Here is a 12,378-nt window from a genome sequence, read left to right on the forward strand (position 1 = left end):
CAAAGGAATTGAGGGTGTCTGCAAGGGAGTAGTTAGAGAGATGAATGTGAAATCTAAGCTGGGTAAATTGAGAAGTAAAGACATGATATAGGCGATGGGCAGTAAAATGTATAATGTCAGCGGTTTAAAGGACTGGATGGGGCAGACATTAATTGGAGTTGCAGGACTAAAGGAGTTCAAAATATAGGAAATGAACACCAGAGACAGAGAGAGGGCTGAAGGCAAAATGTTGGAGGTGGTACTTATTAGTAACAACAAGGTCTAGAGGATGACTGCAGAATTGGGGTCCAAGGTGACACATGGCTGACAGCTGTCATTGACCACACCTGTAATGCAGAACTCGAGGAGTCTGAACAGAAGTGCCCACCCTGCTTGACCAGCTTGGCTCAGAAGTATCTGATTTGGGATTGCTGCCCCATGTGGGTGAAGCTCAAGACAATTCTCTTTGGGCTTGTGACGGATCCCTTTGCAGAGCTCACCATCACCTTGTGCATCGTGGTGAACACCATCTTCATGGCCATGGAGCACCATGGCATGAGCCCTACCTTCGAAGCCATGCTCCAGATAGGCAACATTGTGAGTGCTCTGGCTGGTACTGCCCTCACTGGCGTGGCCGGAGCGGGGTGGGGATGGTGGCAGGGTGCGGTTCGGGTGGTGTGGGGCATGCCCTTATCGGTTAGTGTGTTGAGCCAGTTAGCTGAGAGCAGAGCAGCAGTGCGGGAGACATGTGGACACTGGGTTCAGGAGGTCAAGTGTGGGAGGACCCAGGCTGAGCTGGTGGGAATGGCTTTGGGATGAACAAGCACAGGAAAGTGAACCAAGAGAGCCTGGAGCCAGAGGCAGCTAGTTGCCCTTTACAAAACAGAGGACAACCACTTGAATCTTCTGGATCTCAGTTGCTTTACCTTGAAATGAAGATAAATGTCACTTTTTTATCTAAAGACAATATTTGGACTTGTCCATTTCCTTCCAATGTAATTACTTTTATGACTGCAATGAACAGTAGCCCCGATTTTCAATGCTGTCACTTAAGGAGAAAAAGAGTTGGGGAGGGAAGGGGAAGACAGTGGAAGGGAGGAAACGTGGAAACAAGGTTGCTGTTGTAACAAAAGCATCAGGAAGTCGGAACTTTTCTTTGGCATCTAGTTTAGACATGATGCTACTTTACATTTTCCTCCATCACTTGTTAGTGTTATTTACTCTTAACAAGATACAATCCGTACTGGATTTCACTATATACTGAATAAAGCATCTGACTCAGAGGGAGAACAACTGCTCCAACCTTGCCCCACCCACAGGAATAGTAATAATACTCAGATGCTTCTCATGGATTATCTCATTTTATTTTCACAACAACCCTATATGGTAGGCACTGTTGTTATTCCCTTTCCCAGATGGAAAAATGGAGATGCAAAAGGTTAAATAATCTTCCCAAGATCATAGAGTTGAGTTTAGTGGCCACGTCAGGATTTGAACCCAGACAGACAGGCTCCCAAGCCCACTTTTCTTAACCCCTGAATTAAGCCACCTCACAAGACCTGCGTGCGTGTGTGTGTCTGTGTGTGTGTGTGTGTGTGTGTGTTCAAACACATGCACACATGATAGGCAGAAGCTAGAAAGTGTCAGTGTCCTGCCTTCATGTCCGCAGCAGGGTCCACCAAACTGGAGGTGACCTACTGGATTCACCAGAACTGTCTGGCTTTGGGGTCCAGCTTCTTATAGGCTGCAGACTTAGGTGGAGGGGGAAGGCCCAGAGGAAATGTGACTGCTTGTCCCTAGAAACCACTCCCTCCGCCATAATCCAGGGCTGTGAAAGGGGGTGCAGTAGGTTCTGGAACATGGTGGAATCAGCATGCCTCATGTTTTGGCAGCACCTAGGCTGAGGTCACATCCTAAAGTTGATATGAAAAGGAAAAATGGAAAGAGAAGAGAATGCTTGTTCCCAAGAAGTCAGCCACAGAGGGCCTTACGGAATAGACATTTGAGCCCACACCCTCATTCTACAGTTAGAAAAGTGGAAGCAAGAGAGAGAAAACGCCTTTCCCGCAGTGTCAGAGCAAAGCACCACTTTTTTAAAGCAAGAAAGTCATGTGTTTGGTGCCTGCAATGAGTCAGGTGCTTTATGAATGTTATCCCAGTGTCACAACAACATTATAAGGTTATTGTCACCCTCACATGACAAAAGAGAGCACTAAGACTCAGAGAGGTTAAGTATCCTGCCCAAGATTGTATAGCTGGTGAGGGTGGAACCAGGGTGGACCCAGGTCTCTGGAAGACACAAGACCTCAACCCTACCCCCCACCACACCACACTGACTTGCCTACAAGGGGCACTCAATAGATATTCTTTGAATCAGTCTTGTGGCATGAGAAAGTCACTTAAACTCTCAGCCTGTTTTCTTCTCCATAAGAAGGATGCATTGTCTGTTTCTCAGGCTGGTGAGGGGCTCAGATAAAAAGATACGAAGGAAAAGCTCCTGACCCTGGTCTTTGCTTTCCTCCTTCTCTGTTTCCCTTCCCTGCTGGTTGTTGTGTTACCCCAGCCTGGTTCTGACCTCTCTCAGTGTCAGAATTCTGTCCTATTTAAGACAATTAGAGACACACAGAGCCTAAAAGAATCTTAGAGACAATGAATCATTGTTCTTACTAGTCACTGTTATTTATGAATGAATTACTGTCTGCCAGGCTCTTTGTTAAGAACTGCACATGCATTGGCTCATTTTATGCCCATTATACAGATGAGGAAATTGAGGTACAGGAAGGATGCATTATTTGTCCAAGCTTACATAAGCTAGGAAATGTCTGAGCTGGGATTTTAATCCAGGTCTGTGATGTCCCACAACCCACACTTTTTAACTACTGAACCCGACTGACTTTTCACTGACATGATGATATTATCATAATCATCTTAAAGACTATCCGCTTACTCCACTCCCACCACCAATCACATGGAAAAACTGCAGCATGCACAGCCCCTGAGAATGATGCAGAAATGTCTCCATTCTGTCACGTTGACTGTTCCCCTGGCCAATCCTCAGGAGCCCACAGATAGCATAGCAACTGAACAAAACAAGAGGATTTTCTATTTTGTAAATAAGACATTTTCTTGCTGCCATTTTTATCATTGCCTCCGACCCCACAGATCCCGCTGTGATGAAAACTTGTTTCCACTCCTAGGTCTTCACCATATTTTTTACTGCTGAAATGGTCTTCAAAATCATTGCCTTCGACCCATACTATTATTTCCAGAAGAAGTGGAATATCTTTGACTGCATCATCGTCACTGTGAGTCTGCTAGAGCTGGGCGTGGCCAAGAAGGGAAGCCTGTCTGTGCTGCGGAGCTTCCGCTTGGTAATGTTCTTCTCTTGATGGCTTGGGGAAATTCCCACCCAGACTCAGGGAAGACACTGTGCTCTGGGGACTGCACCAGCCAGCTCCCCCTTCCTCTCCTGTCCTTGTGGGAGGGAGCAGGGTCTGACTCCTGGGCGACTGGGGACTCGGGTCTGTGGTCCCAGCTTTTCGCTGGCTCAGAGTGGGGATGTGCCTTCTCCTTTCTGGGCCTTGGCTCCCTCATCTGCACCAAGAGGGGACTTCCAAGCACTGTCCTCGTCTCTTATCAAATAACAATAACAGCAATAATCATAGCAGCTAATACTTACTGAGCACTTACAATGTGTCAGGCATAGCACTGGACACTTGGAAAAACGTACCTCATTTTATGCTCACAACAACCCTGAGAGATAGTCGTTTTTAAGATCCTCACGGGTGGGTGAGGAAAAAGAATGGTTCCATGATGACCCCAAAGTCTCCCAACTGCCAAGCAAGCGAATAAGCCACAGACCTGGATCTCAAATCCAGGTTGTCTGACTCCAGAGCCCCAGCTCCTTCCAGCCCCAGGGAAGTCATTCTCTGATTCCCTGGTGCCCGAAATCAGAGCCCCAATGTCTCAAGCACCTTCAACCTGCCTCCTATTAGTCTCACTCACATGCAATGACGGCTCTTCTCTAAACTCAGCTGCAGGACGCCCTCTACAGGAGAAGTGCCACAGGCCACCCACTTTTATCAGAGCCACGTTTGTCAGCCAAACCTGTCAGATTCCCAGGAGTGTCGGGTCATTAGGTTCTTCCAAGTCTCCAGGCCATCTGGAGGAAGCTTGGCATCTCACTGACTCTTGGGAATAGGAAAGAGGCCTGAAGAAATGTCATGGCTTGTTGGCGCAGGCCGCCTGCTCTCAGGATCTCTCAGTGTTAACTGGGAGCCCTGCATCTAGCCTTAGAGAGAGGTGACAAAACAAAGGGGAGTATCCAGCAATCTCCCCAAGGTCCTGACAAGTGTTGGGCATCCAGAGGTTGAAGGGGGTGCATGGTTCAGGAGGCAGCGAGACACTAGGACAGATCTGCTTGGGACCCTATCATGGGGGCCAGTGAGACAGTGCTGAGCCCCTGAACTTGGTGTACCTGGAGCAGGGGTGGCAAACTCAAATGCCCATGTGTGGTGACATAGAGCCAGCCATGGAAAAGATTTGGGCACTGGATATTTGCCTCAGGTAGACAGGCAAAGAGTACTCCATTTCACCTAGGCAGACCCAAAGCAGTGCACAACTCCAGGGAGGGATGTTTACATAGAAATCAATGTGACCATCTCAGGCCGGGTGCAGTGGCTCACACCTGTAATCCTAGTACTTTGGGGGGCCGAGGCAGGCAGATCGCTTGAGCCCAGGAGTTCAAGGACAACATGGTGAAACCCCGTCTCTACAAAAAATGAAAAAATTAGCCAGGCCTGGTGGTGCGCATCTGTTGTCCCCGCTACTCAGAAGGCTGTGGTGGGAGGATCACCTGAGACCAGGGAGGTGGAGGCTGCAGTGCACATGATCGTGCCACTGCACTCCAGCCTGGGAGACAGAGTGAGAACCTGTCTCAAAAAAGAAAGGAGACAGGGAGAGAGAGAAATAAAGATAGAAAAAGCAAGAGAAAGACAGATGAAAGAAAGAGAGTAAGAGAGAGAGAAAGAAAAAGAGAGAAAGAGGAAAGAAAGAAAGAAAGAAAGAAAGAAAGAAAGAAAAGAAAGAAAGAGAAAAAGAGAAAGAAAAGAAAGAAGAAAGAGAGGAAGGAAGGAAGGAAGGAAGGAAGGAAGGGAGGGAGGGAGGGAGGGAGGGAGGGAGGGAGGGAGGAAGGAAGGAAGGAAGGAAAGAAGGAAGGAAGGAAGGAAAGGAAGGAAGGGAGAGAGGGAGGGAGGGAGGGAGAAAGGGAGGGAGGGAGGGACGGGCTATGGCCTGTCCATTATTGTCAGAGTTACTAATTTTCCATAAAAAGTCAGAAATCCAGATTTTTGTGCAAATATCTTTAATATTGGCTAGTAATCCAATTTTTTAAAACACTCTAAAGACCAAATAAAGCATGTCCTGAGACACAGCTGTGCCATGAAATGCTGGGTGATGGCATCTGCCTAAGCTGATGGTGTTGTCACCATCCCAGGGAGGAGAAGGGTAGAGTAGGCCTGTAGGACTCTTTATCCATAACCTGAAAATCTTAGAAGGTCAGAATTAAATCACATTTTTAGAAGGACAGATTTCTCTAGGTATCTAGAAATTGATGTCAAGAGGCAGGCCCCCAAGCTAATGGTCAATGTAAGGTACCTATGCACAATCGTCAAGAGAGCAAGATATCACACCCCCATACGCTGGCAGGCCCACAGTTAGTTTTCTAATAAAATACGAACATTTCCACTACACTTGGGGAAGCAGAAGCTTAGTGTTTTAAGGTCTATGTGCTACTTTTGTTCTGATCCCACAGTCTAAAGTCCCAAACGACCAAAAATAGGCAAGTTTACTTCACAATCTGCCCCTACAGGATTCTGCAGGGGAATGCTGCCCTGTCCCCACCTCGCCGATTTAACATGCTGATCAATGCACAATTCCCTAACCACACCCACCAGCTACACACTTTTGGGATCTAGTCCACTTCCCTCATGACCTGGCTTAGATTTCACAGCCCACCAATATTATCATGCCCTTGAAAACAAACTCAATCACCTTTCCCCTCTGCCTCTTTGCATTTTTGTGTTTGGCAAAACCTCACCGGAGAGTCTAAGTCAAATATTTCTCTCCACCTTGCCTGCACCTGAGCTGTAAGAAATGCTGGAAAAAAATCACCGCCAGCTGGTCAGTTTCCTGGTTTTAATTAATAGACTTTATTTTCAGGACAGTTTTCGGTTTTCAGAAAACTGGAGCAGATTGAGGAGAAAGCTTTCATATACCATCAATCCCACAACACACACACACACACACACACACACACACACACAGAGTTTCCCTATTACCAACATCTTATGTTAGTACTTACATTTGCTACAAATAACTTCACTGGTTTCCCATTGCTCTGAGAATAAAACCCAGACTCCTCATGATGGTGTACAAAGTTCTGCATAATCAGGATCTGCCAGTTCGCCAGTCTCCCGCTTGCCCACTTTGCTCCAGCCAGAAAGGCCTACTCTCTCTTATTCACACATAACAGAGAACTTCTTGGCTTTGGGCCTTTGAAGTTTTTTTCACTGTGCCTGGAATACTTTTCCTTTAGTCTTCACTTAGCTCGCTTATTCTCAACCTGTGTTCAATGCACTTGTCACCTCCTTAGAGGGGACCTCCCCAACCACACTATCTAAAGCTGGATTCCCTCATCAAATTAACCTGGCATTTACAATTGTCCTGCTATCCCATGAGGCAAAAACCAGACTTTCTTGTCTACCATTTTATCCCAAGGGCCTAGCACAAGGCCCAGCACATACATAGGAACTCAATAAACACCTGTTGATTGATTGAAGGAAGGAAAGAAAGAGAGGAGGGAGGAGGGAAAAAAGAAGAAATAAAAAGTCTGTCTTCCTTCTCTCCCAAAATAGCATTGCTTCTCCTCCCGTCACTTAAAGCCTTGCTCCATTTGCTCCATTAGTCCATTGGTCTATCCTGGCACCAGTATCAGTCTTAATTATGGCAGCTTTAAATGTATCTGTGTCTGTAAATCAAGTAATCCACCTAATTTACTTCAAGAATATCTTGGCCTGCACACTTTCATATTCACTTTAGAATTATCTTGCCAAGTTACATACCCACATACACACAAAACTGCTATTGTTTTTCCCATCAGGGACTGCTATAATTGATAGGTCAATTTGGGAAGACTTATAATCTTTACATAATTCAGTCTTCTGATTATGAAGATAGTATACTCTCTATACCAGTCTTTCAATAAAGTTTAAAAATGTTTCCATGAGGTTTTTATAATTTTCTCCATAGGATCTTGCATATCTTTTTAAATGTTCTTTTCTGGCATTTTTGGCTAGCATTTTGATATCTAACATTTTTGTATCCAGAAATGTCTCTTATTAATTCTAATAATTTATCTATACAATGTTTTAAATTTTCTAACATAATCACATCATGTGAAAATAATAAGTTTAATTTCTTCTTTTCTTTTCTTTTTTTTTTTTTTTTTGAGACGGAGTCTCGCTCTGTCACCCAGGCTGGAGTGCAGTGGCACGATCTTGGCTCACTGCCGCTCCACCTCCCGGGTTCACGCTATTCTCCTGCCTCAGCCTCCTGAGTAGCTAGGACTACAGGCGCCTGCCACCATGCCTGGTTAATTTTTTGTATTTTTAGTAGAGACGGGGTTTCACCGTGTTAGCCACGATGGTCTCGATCTCCTGACCTCATGATCCGCCTGCCTTGGCCTCCTAAAGTGCTGGGATTACAGGCATGAGCCACCACGCCCAGCCTAATTTCTTCTTTTCTAATCCTTATGCCATTAGGTTCTTTTTACTAGATCACTGTGCTAGTTAGGACATCCAGTACCCTGTTGAAAAGAAGTGTTAATAACAGGTATCTTTATCAATTTTCTGATCCCAAAGAGAATCCTTTCAATATTTCACCACCTCTAACAGTTGTAGCAGGCTTTTTTTAAAGATAAGAAACCTTTACCAGTTTAGGAAGTTCTCTTTTATCAAGAATATTTATCATGAATGGATGTTTAATTTTATCAGACAATTATTCTACATGTATTGAGATAATCATGTATTTTCTCCTTTAATCCGCTAACGTGGTGAATTATATTAATTGATTTTCTAATGTTAAATCAACTTTACATTCCCAGCTTAAACCTAGCTTGATCGTGATGCATTTTTTAATACATTGGAAGATTTAGTTTGCTAAAAATTTGCTTAAGATTTTTTTATCCATATCGATGAGTAATATTTGATCTATAATTTTCCTGACTTTCATTGTCCTTGCCAGGTTTTGGTATCAAGGTTCCAAGGTTATGCCAATTTTTTTTTTAAAAGCCAAGGGGGCCGGGTCGGGTGGCTCACGACTGTAATCCCAGAATTTTGGGAGGCTGAGGTGGGAGGATTGCTTGAGGACAGGAGTTGGAGACCAGCCTGGCCAACAGGAGGAAACCCCATCTCTACTAAAAATATATAAATTAGCTGGGTGTGGTGGCGCACACCTGTAATCCCAGCTACTCAGGAGGGTGAGGCACGAGAATTGCTTGAATCCCAGAGACAGAGGTTGCAGTGAGCTGAGATCATGCCACTGCACTCCAGCCTGGGCAACAGAGCGAGACTCCGTCTCATTAAAAAAAATAAAAAGGCCAGGGGCAGTGGCTAATGCCTGTAATCCCAGCACTTTGGGAGGCGCAGGCAGGTGGATCACCTGAGGTTGGGAGTTCGAGACCAGCCTGACCAACATGGAGAAGACCAATCTCTACCAAAAATACAAAATTAGGCAGGTGTGATGGTGCATACTTGTAATCCCAGCTACTTGGGAGGCTGAGGCAGGAGAATTGCTTGAACCTAGGAGGCGGAGGTTGCGGTGAGCTGAGATTGCACCATTGCACTCCAGCCTGGGCAACAAGAGCAAAACTCCATCTCAAAAATAAATAAATTAATTAATTAAATTAAAATTTTAAAAAGAAAACAAAAGAAATTAGCTGGGCACGATGGCACGTGCCTATAGTCTCAGCTATTTGGGAGGCTGAGGTGGGAGGATGACTTGAGCCCAGGAGGTCGTGGCTGCAGAAATTACAGCATAAATTAACTCTCCATTAGTTAACTTAATCAAAGCCAAAAGTTAGCTAAAATCTTTAACCTTCCTCCAAGACAATTTTTCATTCCAGATATCCTTTCCCAATTTATTGTAATGATAAGTATTTTAATTTTATCTTGTTTATAAAAATTTTTATTAATCAATGAAAAATAAAGCTACCTATTACACAGACAATCCCTAAAATTGAGTAACTTACCCCAATAAAGGTTTATTTCTCACTCATGTCATAGCCTAATGCAAGCCAGACAGCTCTAGGTGGGACTCCAAGAAGTGACTTTGCCATGCCTGAAGGAGGCCAATATAACCTTCAAAGTTTGCCTCCTGCTTGTGGGAAAATGGAAAGCCAAGGTTCGTTTTAAGGTTTAAACAGTGAAAGGCTTTTTCAGTCAGAGATTATGGTTTATTTCACAATACAATTACTTCAAAAACTTAGATGGCTTCAGACCTCTCACTGCCACACAAAGTGCTTTCTTTGACAAAGTTCTCGATTGTTCTTTATTTCTTTGCTTTCCTTTCCCTACACCTTTCTCTTGCACAAGAAACAGTGGCTACACCATTACTAAAAGCTTTGCTAAGCGTTGTTTCATTTAATTGGAAAATTTAACTAGTCTTAACATTTGAAGACTTAATCCCATTGCTCACTGCCTGGAATCTAGAAGCAGTACAGTTCCCTAAATCTTCAAGGCTCTAAACTTCTGGATTATATTTTCTTTTATTTCTTATAAACCAGCTAAATCTTTCCTGAGCTAATCTCTTTCTTGTACTGTCTTGACCAACATAGCCAATTACAACTGACCCACAATACTAAGGTTTAATAAACCCTTCCCCTAGGGTTGCTGGTTCATGAGGCTCATGATCTGCCTCAAAATTTTTACCAGCAATATTTTTGTCACTGAATAACATAGATTGACATTCCAAGCCTTCTCCTGTCAGCTTCCTTGTTGCCCACCACATGATCATTAAGCCAGTGCCACATAGTTGATGCTTTTGAAAAGGCAATACCTTTTTCAATGAAGCAATTTCTCCATTACTCAAGATAAGTACAACTAGCTGCAGTGATACCCTCTAAATCTGTGAGTTAACATAATAGAGATGTATGTCTCACAGCACATTCAGTGCTTGTTGGGAAGCTCTCCTGGGAGTGTCTACTTCAAGTAGCGACTCAAGGATCTAGGATTATTCCATATCGTGACCATCTTCAATTAGTGACCTTTATGGTGAACATGAAAGGGAAAGAAAAAGTGCAGGGGGTTTAAGGCTATGTCTAAAAGTCATGTATATTACTTCTGTCTCCATCTCCATTCCACCAGACAGAACCCACTAACATGACCCCAACTATTTGCAAGCAAAACTGGAAAAAAGTCTTCCGTTGCGCCTGGGAGGAGACAAGTGAATGGAAACCATGTGCCCAATGTCTTCCACATCTCACAAGACGTTGTTGTGTCCATTCAATGTTTATTTAGATTCACTCTCATGCTTAGCACTTTCTTGCTCTTTATACCTTTGTTATAGAGCCAGTGGGGGCTCGCCACCCAATGCTCTAGAAGCCAATAGTATGACTTTGGAAGCCAAAACTATGACACCAGGTTTTTGAGAAAAGAAAAGCTTAATATTGCAAGCTGGTTGGCAAGAAGACAGGAGGTCAAGCTCAGATCTGTCTCCCTGTGCTGTCTTCAAGGCAGTATTTTTATTAGAAAATGTTTAGTGGGTGGATACCGGGATTTGCAGGTGATTGGTGGAAGGAAAGGGGAGGTTTGGAGAGTCCCTGGGCCTGCGCAGGTATCTCTTCATGCTAACTCATGGGTTGCATATGCAAATTTGGGGGGAATTAGTATGCAATAGGAAGTGGAAACTCAGTCCATGACGTCAGCAAGCTCATTTGCACAAACTCCAGTCAACCATCCTGGTTCCAATTGATTTCAGCCAGTTTTTTCATCATCACACAAGGGGAGGGAGTTTCAGTGTCTCAGCAAGTTGTTTCTTTACCTATCTGCTATCCTAAAAACTCAAGAATTTTTGTAAGTTAGTGATTTCTTACTCTTTGGAACACAGTTTGAGTTTCAGATTTTCAGTGAGTTGTTTCTTATCTGGTATCCTGTAAGCCTAAAAATTTAGTTACTGATTTCTTTAACGCTTTGGAGCACAGTTTCACATTCTTGTATATTACACATTACACATTACTTCTGGGATCACTTTCTATCTACCCGAAGTACCTCCTTTAGAATTTCTTTTAATAAGTGTCTTCTGGCCATAACCTCTTTGTTTATCTGAAATTTGCTCTTCAGTTTGCCCGTGTCTTTGAGAGACATTTCTTATGAATGTAAAATTCTAGTTGATACTTCATCTTCCTTCAGTGAAGATAGTATTCCAACAATTAGCCTCCATTGTTGCTAATGAGCAGTCAGATTTCAATTTAACTGTTATTCTTTTCTTTCTGGATGCTTTTTAAATCTTCTCTCCACCTTCAGTGTTCTACATTTTCACTGTAATATGTCTAGGTGTGGATTTCTTTTCATTTATAATGCTTAAGATATATTGACTTCTTGAATCTTTAGATTTGTAATTTTCTTCAATTCTGGAAAGTTCCCAGACATTATGTGGACGATTATAGCCTCCACTCCATTCTATTTTTTTCTCCTTCTGGACTTTGGTTAGATAGATGTTAAACTCTCTCATTCTATCCTCTATGTCTCTTACACTATTTTGATATTTTTCATCTTATGTCTCTCTGGGTTACATTCCAAATAATTTATTCTGATATATCCTCAATTCACTAATTCTCTCCCAAACTGTGTCAAATCTGATGCAAACCTTCTTCATAATATTTTTAATTTTAAGTATTATATTTTTCATTTCTAAGAGTGTGTTTTTCACAACTTGTTATTGTTATCTATAGTTTTTTTATTCTCTGCACATAGTTTCACGTTATTATTTTATTTCTTTAACATATTATACCTAATTATACTGTTATCTCTGACTAATAATTATATCATCTAAAGAAATGGAATGACTATTTCCACATCTGTGGTTTCTTCTGGATCTCATTCACTCCTGATGACTCATTCCTTCTGTTTTTGTTTGTTTTTTTACTGCAACTCTTAAACAATTTTTGAGGGAATACTTTGAAACCTGTGATAAAGGCCGGTTCCTCCAGAGAGTATTCACATTTAATTCTGCAGAGCACTTTGTAGAATTGCTCTAAATTAAATTCTCAACTTAAAATACCTAGGTAGTGTGAATTCCAGCTAAAATCCTACATGAGCACCACTTTGTTGTTCCAAATGCTCA

The 12,378-nt window shown here is 42.9% G+C and overlaps 1 protein-coding gene across 3 annotated transcripts in view; it reads left to right on the forward strand.

The window, feature by feature from the left end:
* The window catches only part of SCN10A (sodium voltage-gated channel alpha subunit 10), a 91,549-nt gene that overhangs the window by 46,291 nt on the left and 32,880 nt on the right, over positions 1-12,378 (forward strand). For all 3 annotated transcript variants that reach the window (XM_012510796.1, XM_012510803.1, XM_012510806.1), the window contains 2 exons: positions 338-576; positions 3,177-3,350. In XM_012510796.1, coding sequence (XP_012366250.1) covers positions 338-576; positions 3,177-3,350 — 413 coding nt within the window. The remainder of the gene's footprint in view (positions 1-337; positions 577-3,176; positions 3,351-12,378) is intronic.

This window comes from Nomascus leucogenys, chromosome 4 (genome assembly GCF_006542625.1).
Source record: "Nomascus leucogenys isolate Asia chromosome 4, Asia_NLE_v1, whole genome shotgun sequence".
NCBI lineage: Eukaryota > Metazoa > Chordata > Mammalia > Primates > Hylobatidae > Nomascus > Nomascus leucogenys.